At 44.8% G+C, this 18,495-nt stretch overlaps 1 protein-coding gene across 1 annotated transcript in view; it reads left to right on the plus strand.

Annotated features, from left to right (window-relative positions):
• Positions 1-18,495, plus strand: part of sdk2b (sidekick cell adhesion molecule 2b) — a 68,416-nt gene that overhangs the window by 37,002 nt on the left and 12,919 nt on the right. Inside the window, exons 16-39 of the mRNA XM_076092854.1 lie at positions 239-420; positions 1,499-1,614; positions 2,713-2,908; positions 3,306-3,404; positions 4,471-4,662; positions 6,120-6,241; positions 6,446-6,555; positions 7,401-7,551; positions 7,849-8,086; positions 8,874-8,989; positions 9,078-9,267; positions 9,688-9,786; positions 10,097-10,291; positions 11,041-11,242; positions 11,591-11,694; positions 12,603-12,673; positions 13,435-13,567; positions 14,201-14,257; positions 14,871-14,972; positions 15,188-15,303; positions 15,992-16,178; positions 17,333-17,470; positions 17,935-18,096; positions 18,177-18,302. Of these exons, the coding sequence (XP_075948969.1) occupies positions 239-420; positions 1,499-1,614; positions 2,713-2,908; positions 3,306-3,404; positions 4,471-4,662; positions 6,120-6,241; positions 6,446-6,555; positions 7,401-7,551; positions 7,849-8,086; positions 8,874-8,989; positions 9,078-9,267; positions 9,688-9,786; positions 10,097-10,291; positions 11,041-11,242; positions 11,591-11,694; positions 12,603-12,673; positions 13,435-13,567; positions 14,201-14,257; positions 14,871-14,972; positions 15,188-15,303; positions 15,992-16,178; positions 17,333-17,470; positions 17,935-18,096; positions 18,177-18,302 (3,404 nt within the window). The remainder of the gene's footprint in view (positions 1-238; positions 421-1,498; positions 1,615-2,712; positions 2,909-3,305; positions 3,405-4,470; positions 4,663-6,119; positions 6,242-6,445; positions 6,556-7,400; positions 7,552-7,848; positions 8,087-8,873; positions 8,990-9,077; positions 9,268-9,687; positions 9,787-10,096; positions 10,292-11,040; positions 11,243-11,590; positions 11,695-12,602; positions 12,674-13,434; positions 13,568-14,200; positions 14,258-14,870; positions 14,973-15,187; positions 15,304-15,991; positions 16,179-17,332; positions 17,471-17,934; positions 18,097-18,176; positions 18,303-18,495) is intronic.

Below are 18,495 nucleotides of genomic sequence, written 5' to 3' on the forward strand. Positions count from 1 at the left end.
GTGGTTTTTAATTGCTTGTTTGCTGGTGCTTTGTCTCCCCCTAGCAGGGAGTTTAGTGAACTGGCTCAAGCGGCAAAGTACTGTAATGTCCCCTCTTTGTCAGTGAGTCATCTAAAATGTCACGTTCAGTGTGCAAACAGCACAGGTTTGTAATGTTTTTTGACTTAGTGGTGAAGTCCAGCATTCACAGTTCAAGTGTGTGTGTGTGTGTGTGTGTGTGTGTGTGTGTGTGTGTCAGGTACCGTCTGACTGGGCTGCCTGTGGACTACCAGATGAAGAACATTTCCAGTCCCGATGTGACTAACCTGCTGCTGGAGGACCTCATCATCTGGACTAACTATGAGATTGAGGTGGCTGCCTACAACGGGGCGGGTTTGGGCACTTTCAGCCATAAAGTCACTGAGTGGACTCTGCAGGGAGGTGAGAACTCATTCCATTGATGTTATTTAGAAAACATTACAATTTCTAGTAGGAATATTGATTTTGCGTTCATGGAAACAATATACACAGATTCAAAACATGAAAATAACAACATAAAATCAACAGGGATTTTGACAAATTTTATGATTTATAAGCATAAAAAACATGCTGTTTCTCTTTGCTGTTGTGCTTGTGCTAACGCTTCTGGGTTAGCTCGAGTCTGTGGCCGAGTGAAGAAAGTTTCTCGCCTCAAACTTTATCAGACACCGATTTTTGGCGGACTGCTGAAGTGAAATAACTGAATGTTTACTGGCGTATTTTCCTTGTTTCTAACTCGGTTGATAGGAAATACATGCGCATAAGATTGTGGGTGATTTGGGAGCGCGGAGGATACACGCATGCATCCTTGAAAATCCTCCGAACAAGGTACTCGGTAGAATTCGAAGGATGCTCCAAATTGGAAGAGTCCTCAGGCGTGATTCGATGACCTAGCGTCCTTGAAATTCAGCCGTTGAAGAATCCTTTCTTGACTTTAAGAGACTTCCATCGATGCTAGACCAAAGCTGATATGCTGACAATTTTTCTTTCTTGACTATTGAATGTGTCATTTTAAATACATCTGCATGTGTACGTATTTACTTAAGTTTCTCTCTTAAGCATGATGAATAAGACTGGGATGCAACAAAACAAAAATCTTCCAGTAAGCATCAAGGTCATTTTCATCTCGGGTTGAAATCATGCGACCTCATTGACGTCGATTCTTCTTTGTAAGGACCACACGGAGGTGTGGCATCCCCCTGAAATCTATCAGCAGCTCACACAGTCTCAAACAAACCCACGGAGAGCCCGGTATTAGGTGTTCGTTTCATCAGAAAGAGAGTGATGGCGGGATCTGCCCTGACCTGAGCTGAGCAGCGATCAATACTGACATCAAAATAGATGCAGGCAGACTTCCAGCAGTCCACTGAAATGTGTTCTCACACTTTTATTTTCTGCCTTTCCCACCTTTTTTTTTCTCTCCTTCATCTTTCTCTTCCCCTCTTGTCTCCCTGTTTTTATCCCCCCTCGCCCATCCCAGTACCCACCATCGCTCCCGGCAATGTGCAGGCCGAGTCGGTCAACTCGACAACTATCCGTTTCACGTGGACAGCCCCTAACCCTCAGTTCATCAACGGCATCAACCAGGGCTACAAGGTCAGTGGCCGCCGCGGTGCCGTCACCGCCAGCCATCACGTCCATTGACAGAGCTGTCAGGGCTGAACGTGTAGTATCACATATCCTGTGTAGCAAGAGGGGGAGAGAAGAGCCAAGGGGCAGCAGATATTTGGTGCCACTGTGAACGATGGACTTTGTTCACCCATTTGTTAGTCGGAGGTCATCCTCTTTATCTTTGCAGCCATTTTTCATGTTTTATTGTGAAGCTGTGTGCAGGTAATGATGAATGTCTTCATTATTTTGTCACAGGCTCTTGAATATAGTCCATCTCTCTGCCTCTTGCGTATACTGCGTTGAAACAAATGCACCCCACAGGAAATCATGAAGCCTCAGCCATAGAGCAGTTCTGTTTTTTTTCCGCCATTGACTCTGTTGCGACTTAATTATGTCATTGGGTTTCTTTTTGTCTGTCTGTTCAATAGCGCTCCACAGGCCTTACTCAGCTGGGTGGAGCGGGGGTCACTGTACAAATTAGAATTTTAAATACCAGATTGTCTTCTCCAGGGGGAGAGATATCAGCAGCAGTGAGAAGAAAGGGAATTAAAGAGTGTGAAAGCTGATGGGAAGACTTTCAGGAAGGGACGGAGAAAAGCGAGCGTGGCAGACAGTCAAGTATCTCTCCCTCTGATATCTTCTTGCCAGCTCTTTACTTCCCTGGAAGCTCCCTCTCTCTGGAAGCTGGAAACAAACCCAGCAGACCTGCCTTTGGGACTCATTACCTTCGCACCTAATTGGTCAGTACAGGTCCCATTAGTAGATGCTCTATAGTGCGCAATCAACATCCATGATGGGATGCTATCATGCCTCTCTTGAGCCTCTCCCAGTCTGTCCTAATAGAGCTATTCCCTCCCAGTCAAAACCTCTTCAGGGTATCTTTCTGAATATATTCGGGAGAGCTACGATGCCAAATAACTCCTCAGACTGGCTCCGGCCTACCAGAGGAGACACTATTGTTAGTTTTGTGAGATTACACGTGTGCGAATTATTACAGAAAGATGATTAGCCGCTGTCTGGGATGATTTTTTTTTCTTTCCGACTCACTTTTCCTTCCTCTCCTTTTCTGCTCGTCTGTTTCAGTTGCTGGCCTGGGAGCCCGGCAAAGACGACGAAGTTACCATGGTAACAGTGCGACCGAACTTCCAGGACAGCGTCCACGTGGGATACGTGACGGGTCTGAAGAAGTTCACAGAGTATTACACCTCTGTGCTGTGTTTCACCACGCCCGGAGACGGCCCCCGCAGCCCGCCCAAGGCATTAAGGACACATGAGGACAGTAAGTGACTTTTCTTCCACAGTTTTCCTCTCTCCGGCGGTGGCGAGGGGGCCACCGAGCATCTCGCAGTAACACATCCTCCGGGCGAGATCTATTATTCATGCCGAACGAAGTTGTAGAGAAGTGCTAATGACTGACTTTATTCTGCATCCAGCCAGGATCATCATAATTGGGTCTTAGTCCCTCTTGAGATAATTGGTTAAGCTTTGGAAAGATTTTCCCCAACTTGTCATCAGACAGTTTTCTTCAGTGATTACCTTGTTTTTGCTCGATTTGTAAACACATTTAAAATGCAAATGCTGTCACCAGTTGTGCGGGTATGAAAGCTGATCAGCATGAGTTATTATTGAATATAGAGTGTCTCATTTGCTCATTAACCTCATTTGTCCCTGTCCAGCCCCCGGTGCTGTGGGTCACCTGAGTTTCACTGAGATCCTGGACACCTCGCTCAAAGTCAGTTGGAGTGAGCCCGGCGAGAAGAATGGAGTTCTCACAGGTACGTTCACTTCACTCCAAAATCATACATTTTAGTAAGGCCAAAATGGCTGGTAATAGCAGTTTGTCCGAGATGGTATTGACTGAAAGAGAACGCTAAGGTGGAGCTGAGGCTTGTTCGACGTTGCTTTTTAACAACAGCTTGAACTCTTTTAGTGAGCCCATGCAGCTCTTAGGTACACAGCTACTTTATTTGTTTGTTTGTTTCATTTGGCCGCATGAGCTTATAAGGCACCAAATATACCGTTGCATCAGCGAGACAACAACAAAAACATGATATAACTTCTTACATAAAACATTACATTGCAAACACAGAACACTGTCTCTTCCCCCCCAAGCTCTACAAGTAAAGGCTCGCTTCCTAAAACACAACTCAAGTCTTTAATAATAGAAGAAGTAAGCAGAAATGAAGGGCGGTTTACTAAAAAGAAAAAGTATAGCCCTTTAAATCAGTCACGACTGTAACCTGTTTTAAAAAAATAAAAAAGTAGATTAAAGTTAATTTGTCCAGGGATGTACATGTCCTAATTAAATATATTTCTAGTGAGCAGCTGTCACTTCTATTCCACTTTAAATAATGCTCTCAAACGTTGAGTAAAGAACAAATGCCACCAGTTACATTAATATTGAAGTCTTTACAAAGGTTGAGATTTGGCAGAATATACTGAAGCATTTTTCCAAAGCATTTTGATGTGCTGCACACTCCCAGGAGACAAACAACGACATGCCATGTGAAATTATTGATTTGGCAAGAAGTGCTGCCTAATGCCTTACGCAATCACATGAAAAGAGCTGCTGGCCAAGGAGCAAATTGCATTAACTTTGAGAGGGTAAGCGTGTGTGTTTGGATGGGAGTGGGTGGAGGATGCGTGTGCAGGAAGGTATAATCACAGGCTGATTTAATTTGCTATATTCAATTTTTGATGAAAGTTAATTCAATGTTTCTGTTAGCTTGCCCCGTAGCCTGCGAGCTGAGAGCTGCCATTGTGGTAAAAACGTGCTGTCGAATCTTCCCTGAGAGGATTCTCTTGTCGGTTGCTGTCAACCCCGTCTCTGCTGCTCTTCAGGTTACCGCATTTCGTGGGAGGAGTTCAACCGAACAAACACCAGAGTCACCCACTACCTGCCAAACGTCACCTTAGAGTACAGGGTCACTGGACTCACTGCTCTCACCACCTACACCATCGAAGTGGCAGGGATGACCTCCAAAGGACAGGGCCAGCTGTCCTCCTCCACCATCTCCTCAGGCGTCCCACCAGGTCAGTAACCAAACAATACATTCAGACACTTTAAGGAATACTTTACCCACAAAATGATAATTGTGCTTATCAATTACCCACCCAGTGCTACCTCAAATTCAAGAAGAAAATGACATTTCTGGTGATCCTACATTTCCCATAATGTAACTCAATTGCATCTTTCTTTAGATAAATGCCCTCTTTCATACCCCAGTTTGTAATGCAGCCTCTCTGTGAACATGTTTAAGTCACTGTTAATTTTTCAACAGCTGGAACCTTTATTAATGCTTCCCTTGCTGCATATTTACTGTTTCACATTCAATTTGGCGCCAGACACAATTGAAATTGAACCCCGGTCACCTCAGCTGGGACGGAGCCAAAAAAGCCTCACCAATACACATATCTGCGCCACATCTGCAGAATAATAGCTCCCACGAGAGCATTGAGGACAATTACAGTGTTTTCAATTACAGTGTTTTCAATATGATTTCATATTTGCAAAAATTGTGTAATAGACGTACAATGTCCACATCAATTACCGGAGCAGCACTCAGAGCCTGTGCATCTGGGAAACCTGTGCAATGACAGGCTGTTATATTGCGAGCAGGCTTCAGAGCAGCAGTTAAAGTCCCCGGAATGGTGATTACTCTCATTGTATACGTGTAAAGAAAACACCTATGTGCCTGTAACTGTGTCACAACGATTCAGCCGAAAGCCACCTCAATAATCAGTCATGCAAATGTTTTAGAGGTGATCATTTTACTAGGACACGTATAATCTGCATTTCATTAGGGTTGAATACGCCCTCATTTAAGCAATCTTGGGGGAAAAATTGCTCAGTGTGCCCATGGGGATGATTATATGTTTTGAACAGTAGGCCGCTGTCCACACTCCAATATGCCACAGTTGGATGTTAATACCTCCAACTATGAGTTATGTAATCTATATTGTGCTTTGGAATGGGCATATGTTATGGTAGGTTTAACGTTTATCCCGAGGGAAGCGTGAGGGAAAAGGAGATGAAATGAACGTAAAAAAACTCCCCACATACACACACACACACACACACCATGATATACACAAAAAAAGCCCTCCCGCTGTTCTTTGAATTCACCATTTTCAGATGTATTGCCCGGATAACTGCGGTGTAATCGACATTCACGGCGTTGTCTCCGCCTGTGTACTGCGCGTGAGCATCTTTTTCCAAATCGAATATACGTTTGCTGTTTTAGCTGAAGTTGAAAGAACAAGAGGGAGAGAAAGAAGTGAGGTCGCCGAGGAGTGCATCTGTGTGCAGTATCTGTACAGCCACAAGGGGGCGCTGAGGTAGATGGAGTTACCCAAGAGGACCAAAGCCACCCTGTGTGAGAGGCAGCCACACAAGAACAACCAACAGTAGTGTTGGTGATTTGCTCCCTCAGTCATTCTCTGTCTCTCTCTGTCTAACGTTGGCTCTTCCCCTCTCTGCCTCCTCATAGAGCTTCCTGGCCCCCCTACCAACGTGGCAATTTCCAACATCGGCCCACGCTCCGTCACCCTGCAGTTCAAACCCGGCTACGACGGCAAAACTTCCATTTCCCGTTGGCAGATGGAGGCTCAGGTGAACCAGATTTATTCCAGAGCCGAAGCTCCAATGTCCTTAATCATGTGTTGTTGCTTTCGGAGTCACCTTCCTTTTGCTGGATTGTTGCTTGATGCAAATACGATTTCAAGACGTGATACGGATCTCATTGACTTCTTCTTCTTGAGAGAGGTTTGCGGTATTGGCCGTGTTTGTCATGCTCTCTGTTGTCTTGGTCAACAGGTGGGCGTGGTGGGAGAAAATGAGGACTGGGTGATGGTCCACCAGGTGACCAACGAGCCCGAGGCTCGCTCCTTGGAGGTGCCAGGTCTCAACCCGTACACCTTCTACAGGTAGCCTATACTGGGAACACTCATCTGTTGAAAATAAAACAGTAAAAAAGGCCCAGACTTAGCCTAGACGTCTAATTTTGTTATCATCTCTCAAATGAAATAAAATGTGTCACAAAATTGATATATAGATAGAACCAAAGCAGAGCCTAAGCCCCAATCACATTGGATTTTAAACTGCTGTACACTATGCACAGCGTAGTGCATTATTATAGTCTTATTAGAACCTGCTCGTGATTTTCGCAGTACAAACTCATGCTAGATAACATGGAAATGAAGCGTGTACAGATTGTGACAAACAGCAGATAAGGTGTAAGCGTGTTTGAGTATCTCGGCTCATTTCAGCATATCCCAGGAGCCTCATCTTATTCTCCATTCCTTTGATTTGAACACGAGCTTGTTATGGATAGTGCGATTTAAATATTATTTTTACAGCATGCACATGATCTTTTATCTTGGTGCATCCTGCTTGTTTTCCACGATCACATTCAATATCAACGCTACACTGAGCCAATCCCCGAAGACCCACAACAGCTATAGTTCTCATCATTCCAACATCAGTGCTGCCAGTTTACATTTCAGTAGATTTAAACGTTCCTCGCGTTGGATCAAAATGTTGTTGTTTTTCGCATATTCAGGCTGTAGCACAAATAAGCCCAGACGGCATTCATATTCAGTGCTCTGATCTCGGTTCAAATGCAATAAGCCTCATGTAAGAGGAGGCTCACTGCAAGCACTGCGATAATGCTGGATGTTCAAGTTGCCAGATTCTGAGCTGTGATTTCTGTTCAAATTAAAACTGTCCTTTTTGCAGAAGTTGCATTGTAATGTTTACCTCCCAACACCAGGTTCCGTATGCGTCAGGTGAACATTGTGGGCACCAGTCCTCCCAGCCAGCCCTCCAGGAAGATCCAGACCCTGCCGGCTCCTCCTGACATGGCCCCCGCCAACGTCACCCTTCGCACCGCCAGCGAGACCAGCCTCTGGTTTCGATGGATGGTAAGAAGGAATCTGCTTCCTGTGTGCATACCGTCTCAATGATCCATTACATTTGTCAACCATGATGCTGCACCTTTACTACACATATAAATCTTATCGAATCTAACCTAAGGAGTCTGGTTTGTTTGTTTTTTAACAACAACAACAGAAAAAAGTGCATCGCAGTGTGTTTTAACATAAATAGGACAGACCACCTGTAGAGGTATAAGTTCATGGTTCCAAGCCAAATCAGTCTATTGTATTTTCTGGCTTTTCTGGCTTGTTTTGACCCACCTCTCTCTCATTGTTCATGGCCAGCCTTTGCCTGAATGGGAATACAACGGGAATGCGGAGCAGGTGGGCTACAGGGTTCAGTACTCCCGCGCGGGCTCGCAGGGCCGGGCGCTGACCCACATCATTGCCGACCGCCTGGAAAGAGAGTTCACCATCGAGGACCTGGAGGAGTGGACAGAGTACGAGGTCAGGGTCCAGGCCGTCAATGGCATCGGGACGGGGCCCTGGAGTCAGCCAGTCCGGGGCAGGACGAGGGAGTCTGGTGAGTTAGCGCCTCATCTGTCATCCTCAGAGAAAAACACTGGTAGTCTGATGTATGAAGATCAATGAGTAGTAGCAAACTGCGCTGAATCATTTGCATTACAAAAACATAGCATTGCTTGCTTAATTACTCAAAAGTGCTTTTGTTTTCTGCTGCCAAGTGTCACATTCTTGTCAACAGAAACAAGAATGAAATGAGGAGTTATTATACAGCTAAAACAAAGCCCACAGCAAAACACACCTTTATGTGTGGAATATCAATAATACACAGCACACTTACGGTTCTCACTTTGCCATGTGCTCAATGCCAGAGTCTTTTCAGCAGCCAGTTCAAGCAAAAGCACATCCCTTTCCCTCCATGCTTCGACCTTTATATCGCTCACCAGACATTGGGTAGTGGGAGGAGTCTGAGGAAATTGAGAACACATGGACTCAAATGTGGAATTCCTGTGCTCGTTTTTTTTCCACTCACTCCAGCAAATTCTTAGGAATCAGCGCATTATGTCCAGGGACGAGCGCCAAGGAAGAGAAAAGGCCTATTCTTGAGTCTTTTTTTTTTCCGGCGGGGCCTGGAGGTATCCAGGTATACCCTGGATATCAGAGGCTTTGTGCAAACACATCACACACACGATATAACCATAGCAGATCACTCAAACTGCGTCTCTGTGAAACACCGACATCCACACACACATAGGGAGCATAACAAATTAATTTTTCAGAATAAATAGCAAACAATGGACTGTTCAGGCATAATGTTTTTTGGCCTCTCTGCTCTCTTTGTTTTGCAGTCCCCTCCTGTGGACCCACCAACGTGTCTGCCTTCGCCACCACCTCTAGCAGTATTCTGGTGCGCTGGTTTGAAGTTCCCGAGCCGGACAGAAATGGTCTCATTCTGGGCTACAAGGTCTGTTTGTGCTTCTTATGTGTTCACAATTTCCAAATTCCCCTTTTCCCCCAGCTTCTCTTTATCTCTCGTCTCCTCGCTGGATCAGGTGGGGTACAAAGAGAAGGACTCTGACAGTCCAGTTCACTTCTGGACAGTGGATGGCAACGCCACCCACAGTGTCCAGCTGACTGGTCTGGGAAAATATGTGCTCTATGAGATCCAGGTCCTGGCTTTCACACGGATTGGAGATGGACGGCCCAGTTCTCCACCCATACTGGAGAGGACTTTGGATGATGGTAGGGACAAAGGATGAAGCAACTATGAGTGTTAAATTATGGTAAACCATGAATGATGCTATTGCAATAATGTAGCAATACTTTTTCCCATGAAATTATATGAAATTGAAACTTTTTATATCCATTTTATAAATTGCATATGTGCATGTTGTTGAATAGGTGCAGAATATGATCTGGGTTGTGATCTAAAAAGGTTAAAAGGGCATTTTTCATTTAATCTCGACTTGAATAAATCAGGGCTTCATTGAATGTACATTTCGTTTTATGTTGGTGACCGCTGTGGTTTGTTTGGTAAATTCAAATGGTGAAGAAGAGAATATATATTTAGTTTCATGCAATTTTTGTTCACCAAATTGGAATTCTGAGTAACTCCAGGGTTGTTAAGCTATGTTATATATTATGTCTGTTGTTTTCCTGCAGTTCCAGGACCTCCAGTGGGGATCCTGTTCCCAGAAGTACGGACCACATCAGTCCGGCTTATTTGGCAGTCCCCCTCGCAGCCCAATGGCATTATACTTGGTTAGTAACACTGTTGCAAATACTAACTCCTCAAGGCATGGTGTTTTCAATGTTAATATCAAATCTTGTAATTTCTCCAGCTGTAAAGTGAGTTGGATTCTCTTGTAAGCTAATTGGGGATTTCCTTGAGAGCGTTAGAGTCATTAAACATCTGTCAGATCATTTATTTTAAAACTGTACCGTGTGTCAGACCCACACAGTAGCATGCAGGAGCAGATGCGAATCGAATTGTTGTTGTTGTTAGAAAACTTCACCATTGAGCCCCTCATGACACCTTCAATAAGATTATTTGTCCCCGACGTCTCTCCAGCCTACCAGATCACGTACCACCTCAACTCCTCCAATAGCAACACCCCCACGGTGGACGTGCTGATCCCCAGCGCTCGCCAGTACACGGTGACCAGCCTCAAGCCGGAGTCCGTCTACGTGTTCCGCATCAAAGCGCAGACAAGAAAGGGCTGGGGCGAGGCCGCTGAGGCACTGGTGGTCACCACCGAGAAAAGAGGTAACCATAGCTCGCCGAATGTGTGCTGTATTTGAATTTTTCTGAGAAAGAAAGTAATCACGTAAACTCTCCAGGCTTTCCCTTCAAATTATACACTGTGTGTTCTAATTCTACCATGTTTGAGTGCTCGATATGTTGAGGATTATATCACAACGATCTGAATCAGCACATGACCAAAAAAGAATTACCTCTAATAGCGTTTTGCAAAGCGAAGTGGTATTTTGAAGTGTGATGGTAACAAACAGGAAACACAGCAACAGTTGTAGGCATAGTTCTGAGAGCAGAATTATGTGATCTCAGTAATGACACGACTTGTAGAGAAAGCCGTCTTCGGAATCAGTTCATTCCCGGTTAACAGTCCAGTCAGCAGATGTGTTTTCTGAAGGGGTTTCTGAGCCCTGTGGGTGTTTGTCGGAAGCGCTCTGATGCAGTTGTGAGAAGGAATCAGTCCATCTGCTTCCCTCGAGGCATGTTGAGGATTGTTTACTCTGTAACTTTCATTTCTCAGCTACTTTTCATTCATCATAATCACACTTTTTTTTTCCCTCCCTTGTTTGTGCAACAAATGCAAATTTGAGCAAGCAAGAACTTTGCTTTTTTCCCCTTTCTCCATCCTTCCTATGTCATCCACTTCCCATTCATTCCCTCAATCCTTTGATCCCACTCTATGTCTTTTACACAAATGATTTAATTTACCACTGTCTCTTTTGCCTCATTCACACCTTCTGCCTGTGTGTCCGTCCCTCCAGCTCGTCCCCAGCCCACCAGCCGTCCGATGGTTCCTCAGAAAGATGTTCAGGCCCGTCAGGTCCTGCTGGCGTGGGAGCCCGGCAGCGACGGCCTGTCCCCAGTGCGTTACTACACGGTGCAGCTCAGAGAGCTTCCTGAGAACAACTGGACGGTCCACTCTGCCTCCGTCAACCATGAGGCCAGCTCCTACATAGTGTCGAGGTAGAGGGTGCTTTCTAGCTTCCCTTGTTACAACAAATGCTATATTTGTTCTATTTGTTGATACTAAATGAAACAACACTTTATCTTTTCACAATCCCCACTGCTACATTCACTTAACTATTCCCTCGGCTGTTGGCAGATCAACGACATCCTAATACAGAATAATGATCCCAGGGTGGTTTAAAACATTAACGATGGAATAGTCAAACACATGTTGAAATGTGTGTCTAGTAGCTCCCACAGTCCGACTGCGTTTCTCTTTTGATATCTGTGGCTCAAAGGGTTTAAGATCCAGGGCCGTAGTTTATCATCGAGATTGATGTGCGTTCCTGTGCTTCCATCCCCAAGGCTGAAGCCCTTCACATCCTACCAGTTCAGAGTCAAAGCCACCAACGACATAGGGGACAGTGAGTACAGCGAGGAAAGCGAAGCGATCACGACTCTACAGGACGGTAAGAGTGACATCACGAATAAATTAACTCTGAATAGTTTGAAATTTTTTCTGAAACGTGCTTATTTGCTTTCTTGCCAAGAGTTAGATCTGGAGATTGATACCCGCTCTCATGTCTGTGCGGTAATTACAAGCCTACAGCCAGCGGTCGGTTAGCTTAGCTTAGCATAAAGACTGGACGGAAAGGTAAAAACAATCTGCCAACAACCAGCACTTCTAAAGCTCACGTACTGTACTGTATGTGTCATGTGTTGAATCTGTCCAAGTGTAAAAACGAGATGTGATCCTCTGGAGCGTTACGTGCAGGACAGTTTATTGGCTGGTGCAGTGATTTTCCATAAGTTGCCTGGCAACTTCGCAGTGTTGACAAGACTCCAGGAAGTCACTGCGCCCGAGAAATAGTCCTGCAAAGTACAGCAAATAAGCTCCCAGAATGTCAAACTATTAATTTAAAAGATAAAGCTTTTTGTAATGTTTTATAGGGAAATATTTCACATAAACCGTATGCTCATATACTTTATGTAGGTATTTATAGGCACAATTGTAAGACTACAGACCTCTGTACCACTATGAGAGGAGTTTAATGTCTGAATGAATTAGCCTATTGTTGTGATTCAGACACTACTGGCAAAGGCAGCAGGTGATGTCATGTGCGCACCATCTGCAGTTACCACGAGACAAGAGGACGGCATTAAAACCTTGGCAAAGTTTGCCCAGCGGTGCTTTAACCGACAAAAGAATTGTGCTCTTTCCAACTGCTATTTTTGACTCATCCGTCAGTGCTTGTTCTGTTGTAGCTATTGTGTGTTTATGCTCCATGAATGCCACTGCACCTGGATAGATTTAGCACCTTGAATGTGAACATTTTCAGGTCAATTTATCCCATTTATCTCACTTTTATTGCCTCAGCGCCCGACGAAGCACCCGCGATCCTCTCTGTCACGCCGCACACAACGACGTCCGTGCTGATCCGCTGGCAGGTAAGAGGAGACAGTATACGTGCTGTTTTTTTTTTCTATGTTTCATTGTTTGCAAAATCCATGAAAGTCTAAGAAAGTGGCCTCTAATGAGAGACCACGGCAGTACACAGAGTAGACCTAGACTTCGAGTCGAAGAAAAAACACTCTCTCCCACACTCGCACCTGAATTAACAGGTCGTAAAGAGCAAAACAGGAGGCTCCAAGCCACAATTTCACTTTTATGGAGAACACTTGTAGAGTTTATAAGGATCGAGAGGTAGTTGTTTGCTTCTCCCCTCTGGCCCTGTTCTCTCATGTTCAACCATGGGGGGATTTTTCCATGTGACTCATCTGTGGATGAGCTCAGTCTGAGGAGATTTATTTATTTTTTTTTTCAATTACTGTAAGTCTTTTCAATGATGGTAAATTATGCCTCATTTCCACTAGATTGTTCGGCTCGACTCAACCTACTTTTAGTACCCCTTCGGTGAAGGCGCTAAAGTCTTTCATTGGCAACCGAACAGAAGAGCATCTGCACTTTGTCAAGTGTACGGTGTAGTTTTGCGGGCCGCCATTTATTAAAATCTGGCTCAATTAAATGAAAAACAATTGCAAAATTGCAAAACATACAAGTTGCATGCCTGTTAAGGTGAAATTAACTTTATATGACGTCATTAAAACTCAAAAACTGGGTCGCATGCAGTATTCAAAGCTGTTTCTGGGGCTCAGTTCTGCAGAGATCTGCTACAGCAGGCCTTGATTCTCCATCTTTCCCCTTACAGCACCCCTCTGAGGAGAAGATAAATGGAATCCTATTGGGCTTTCGGATTCGATATCGCGAGCTGCTGTACGACCGTCTCCGCAGTTACTCTCTGCACACCATCAACAGTATGTCCACCTGGGGTGAGCTCACTGGTGAGTCATTACCGCAGCTAACACGACAAATCGCAGCATTTTACCACCTGCGCTGTCACTTCCGTACACAAATACATTTTGCGGAACATTTTCATTTAGAACTGTGGGTACGTGGTGTTTATTGTTCGTTCAGTACGCTATTTAAATATTAATATACTTACATCAAAATTTATTCAGCAATATTATGTTGGGAAGAAAAGTGTAATTTCTCTGCTTTACAACAATTTCACACAAGACTCTGTCACGGTTGATTATTCCTGTGGAGTCCATGCAACACCATTATTTCCATCAGAGGAACACACAGGCCTATTCTGTCTCCAAGCTCTCCCAGCTGGTCTTGACACTTCACAGCAAAACATTTCATCTTGTGATCAGAAGCTATCAGCTGCAAGATATCATTAGGTTTGCTCAGGCGCGGCTCTGTTTCTACTGCGGCGTGTAACTTAGCCTATAATTTTACTCTTGAGTCATTCTGGCGCTCACTCAGAGGTATGATCACTGTGATTGGGGGTTGTTTTTTCTTTTTTTTTATGACAATAGTGAAGCGCTTCTCAACAAGGAAAACGATGTTGGACACTGAGCCATCTCCTCTCTCACATGTTACCTCTGTTTCTTTCTACCTCTCCACCGCAGCCCCCTACAGCATCCAGAATCTGAGTGATTCGACTCTGACCCAGCATGAGTTGGAAAGTAAGTTTTGTGTTCTTGTCTCACAAAAAACACACATTCACATGAGTTATGAATGATTCAATCCCCAAATGAATTAGGTTTTTAAAAACAGCTATCTCGACATATTCTCAAGTGCCCTGCGCGAAGAGCAGTGTCGAGCAAATGAACACAGCATTTGGCTGCTTGTATTCACATCGCATCGGTACAAACACTCGAGGCCAATGGAAGCGAACTGTCTACAGAAATTCTTGGACACCGAGCGCACAAGCTCGCGTAGTCCTTGGTTTGCTCATGTCTGCTTACTTGGATAAGCACTTCAAAAGCAGATGGCCACATATTTCTCCTGCACACTTGCAATTATTTACAGCAGAAGAATCTGTGTTCCGTTGCCAGTAGCAGTGTTGTGAGGACGAGTAGGACACCAGTGAGAGATTTTTATCCTTATTATTGCCTTCCAGAGTTTTACTAATTGTTTGAAGCACCTGGAGAGAGGTTGAGGGATGGGGTGGAAGGAATATTGGGTGTTCACAATTAACAGTAAATAGAGATTAAACTGATAAAAAGTACAATTTTACAATTTGCCGTTCAATACAATTCCTAACTTTATATGCCTGGTTGTTTACCTCCATTGCAGAGCTAAGTAAACACAAGCGCTATGAGATACGCATGAGTGTATACAACGCTGTGGGCGAGGGGCCAACCAGTCCGCCTCAGGAGGTGTTTGTGGGAGAAGCAGGTGTGTACGCTTCCTGTCATTTCAGTCGACAGTCTCACGGGCAAAGCTATTTTACCACTGCAAGTAGTAGTAGTTGTAGTTTCTTGTGCTGTAATGTCACCTGCCTATGCAATGAGTAAAGTAGCAATACCATTAGCTAAACCAATCACTTGTGATACAGAGAGAATGTCCTTGTCTTGTATAGTTTAGTTCATTTGTGTGATTGCCTTCAACAGTGCCTACAGCCCCACCCCAGAATGTGGCCATTCAGTCGGCAACAGCCACCCAGCTGGACGTGACATGGGACCCTCCTCCTGTGGATGCACAGAATGGAGACATCCAGGGCTACAAGGTCAGATTCACACTTCCATTTATTTATTCATGTTTTATTTGAGTTTTCAGAAAATGCTTACAACAACAAAAGACATTCAATTTTAACCCCCAAAAACGACAATAATAACTACATTTTAATGTAGTAATTTGTTCTCTTGTATCAGCCCGTTAATCATTCAGGGATCACTTATTGAGTGATACCTGAATGATAGATGTTCTAGTGCTGCTAGTTTACCCAACTGGATGTACCACAGAGATGCTGTAGGTGCAGAGGAGGCTTCAGAGTTAAATCATCCATCACTGTGGGGTCAGATTCACACTTCGTATTCGTTCATATTGGACTCAGGAGGAAAACCTTTCATGGGTCTACTTCGCAATAAGGCAACACCGTTGTCTTCGGTTTTTATCTTTATATAAATATTCAAATGTGTGTTGTGGTTCACAAGAGACTACATCAATTTGATGGTAATCACCATTAAATGCACATCTTTTTTTCACATTTAGCTAACGGCGTTTTCCAGCGGGGCTTTCCATGAAAGGTTCAGTCTGTTGCTCAAGAAAACATTTACAGGGAATAAAATGAAACTGCTCTCCCCTAAGGGAGTTTGAAACGGGAGTGAGTTTTATAGAAGCAGAAGTGTCTGTATTCCCTGAACAGCATCTGCAGACGTGCATTAATAATCATTCGTGACTCTTGTTCCATGTAGGTCTACTTTTGGGAATTCCAGCGTAAGAATGAGACGGAGCGGCTGCGGACTCTATTCATGCCCGAAGGAGGTGTGAAGCTGAAGAACCTGACTGGCTACACCACCTATATGATCAGTGTTGCCCCCTTCAATGCAGCGGGGGACGGGCCCCGCAGCCCACCGACGAGGGGGCGCACTCAGCAAGCGGGTAGGTCTTTTCACTTCAGCAAGGCTCCTGCAATCGAGCAATATAGAAAAACAAATTGTTCTGTAATGAATGATCACGTGATGGAGAGTTACTGAGGGAAAGAAGACAAGCTGAAGACAAACGAGGCAACGGGACGACATGACTAAAGCGGATAAATTAGAATCACGTGCAGCCATGTTCATTCATTTGTCATCTTTACGTGTTGGTGGTGCTGATGTTGAAGAGTGTTTTCTCAAAGTGGATGAGTCAAGTATGAGGAAAGAATTTGATGTGAAGATGATGCTAATCGTTGCTGTCAGCATGCCAAACGATGTTAGCGGAACCACACACTGAGCATAAGTTCCCAATCAGCAAACCCACTCTGGACTCATTTGCTGAATCTCCTGTTTTGGTTGAAAAGTAGACGGTAGGAAATTTTCTTTGAGCAAGCTTTCTCTCTACAGGCCACGCTATTTGTACACAGCATCGCTGCCAAACCGCCCCCATGCCCCATCCACCCATCCTTTTCTTTTTTAAACCCCTGTGTAAAAGAAGCCATTTTTCACCATTTTGGTGCATTTCGATATTGTAACTAGGCCCAGTAAGAAGGAAGAAAAAGAGCATGTTCACAGCCTCTTGGTTTCTTTCCCTCTTGGGTCACTGTCGTGAGAGGAGGAAGCAGATGCCAAGGAGGGAGGGAGGAGGGAGGAGCACCGGGGAGATAGTTATCCCATCTTTTCAGAAGACAAAGGAGCTTTGTCTCTTGCAAGCGTCTCAACTTCTGCTTGACAAGTGAGAAGACAACGGGGCAAACTGTGTTTACGAGCACAGTGGTGTCATAGGCTCAGTCAGCTGTGATGCAGACTGGAGGCTGAGAATTTGTCATTGTGATTGTGAATAAGTTTGGCCTAGTTCAGATAGGTATGTCTAGCATTTTAACGAAAAGGTAGTGTTGACCAATTCAAGGCGGTTCAGCTGGTGAACAAGGACACAGACTCACTGCAAAGTGATGCGAGGGTCCCGGGACAGAGGATGTGTACAGATTGTAAAGCCCTCTGAGGCCGATTTGTGATTTTGGGATATACAAAATAAATTGAATTTAAAACCTAGTTACTTAATTTATACTTAATTTATTGACTCTTGTGTCTTTGACCTTTGACCTCTGAATGTTACAGCTCCCAGTGCTCCCAGCTTCATCCACTTCAGTGAGCTGACCACCACCTCGGTCAATGTGTCCTGGGGCGAGCCCACCTTCCCGAATGGCATAATCGAGGGCTTCCGTCTGGTCTACGAACCCTGCACACCGGTAGATGGTGAGCGCTCATTCTTACCGTTTTCACCTGCTCAAAGTGTCTGCTGGCTTCTGTTAAACCTGTATGCACACAACAAGATGTAATAGGATCATCAATAAACCTGCGTAGGATCTGACTTTTGTTTGAATCAATTTACCTCAGCCTGGTGAAAATCTTGTGGTGTGCATTTTTCTTGGGCTGTAAGCTGTAATCATCACCTTGACCTTAACAGCTTGTACATCATTGCAACCTTTTATATATCTATATATATATATATATATTGTCATCGCAAATGATTTGTGTCTCCAGAGCTGAAATGTGAACCTATTTCCCACTACTAATTCCATGACTGTGTGCGTGTGTTTACCTGTGTTGAGTGTGCTCCCACGTTGCCTGGCCTGTGTAAGATCTGCTCTAAATGTGGTTTGTTTGTCTAGAGTCTTCAGTGGCCTGTGCCGAATGTCTTCACTCCCCCTCCCCCCCAGGCGTCAGTAAGACAGTGACAGTGGATGTGAAGGGGAGCGGCCCCCTCTGGCTGAAGCTCAAAGACCTGGCCGACGGCATCACCTACAACTTCCGCATCCGGGCCAAGACTTTCATCTACGGGCCCGAAGTGGAGGCCAACATCACCACCGGCCCGGGAGAAGGTAGCAGGCCGTGATGTTTGTTTGTGAAAATTGTCATGTTTTTAATTCTTTACTTCAACACCTAATTCTTTTTTTCTCAGGAGCCCCAGGACCCCCCGGAGAACCCTTTATCACGCGCTATGGTTCGGCCCTGACCATCCACTGGACCAGCGGGGACCCAGGACGTGCTCCCATCACGCGCTACGTGATCGAGGCCAGACCTTCAGGTGGGTGCCTCAGCTGCATAATTCCCCCAGCCACACTACCTGCATGAGCAGTGCTCAGAACAAGCTGGCCATTATAAAAGGAAAACTCTATGTAGACAGAAGGGCTGGCAGCAACGCTGTATGGACACAGATGATCACCATTTCAGTCTTGGATTTGTTAACCTTGCCTTATTTTAGCCTCCTTGATACTTTG

Source organism: Anarhichas minor, unplaced genomic scaffold, assembly GCF_050575085.1.
Source record: "Anarhichas minor isolate MPS153535 unplaced genomic scaffold, ASM5057508v1 ptg000017l, whole genome shotgun sequence".
In the NCBI taxonomy this organism is placed as follows: Eukaryota; Metazoa; Chordata; class Actinopteri; order Perciformes; family Anarhichadidae; genus Anarhichas; species Anarhichas minor.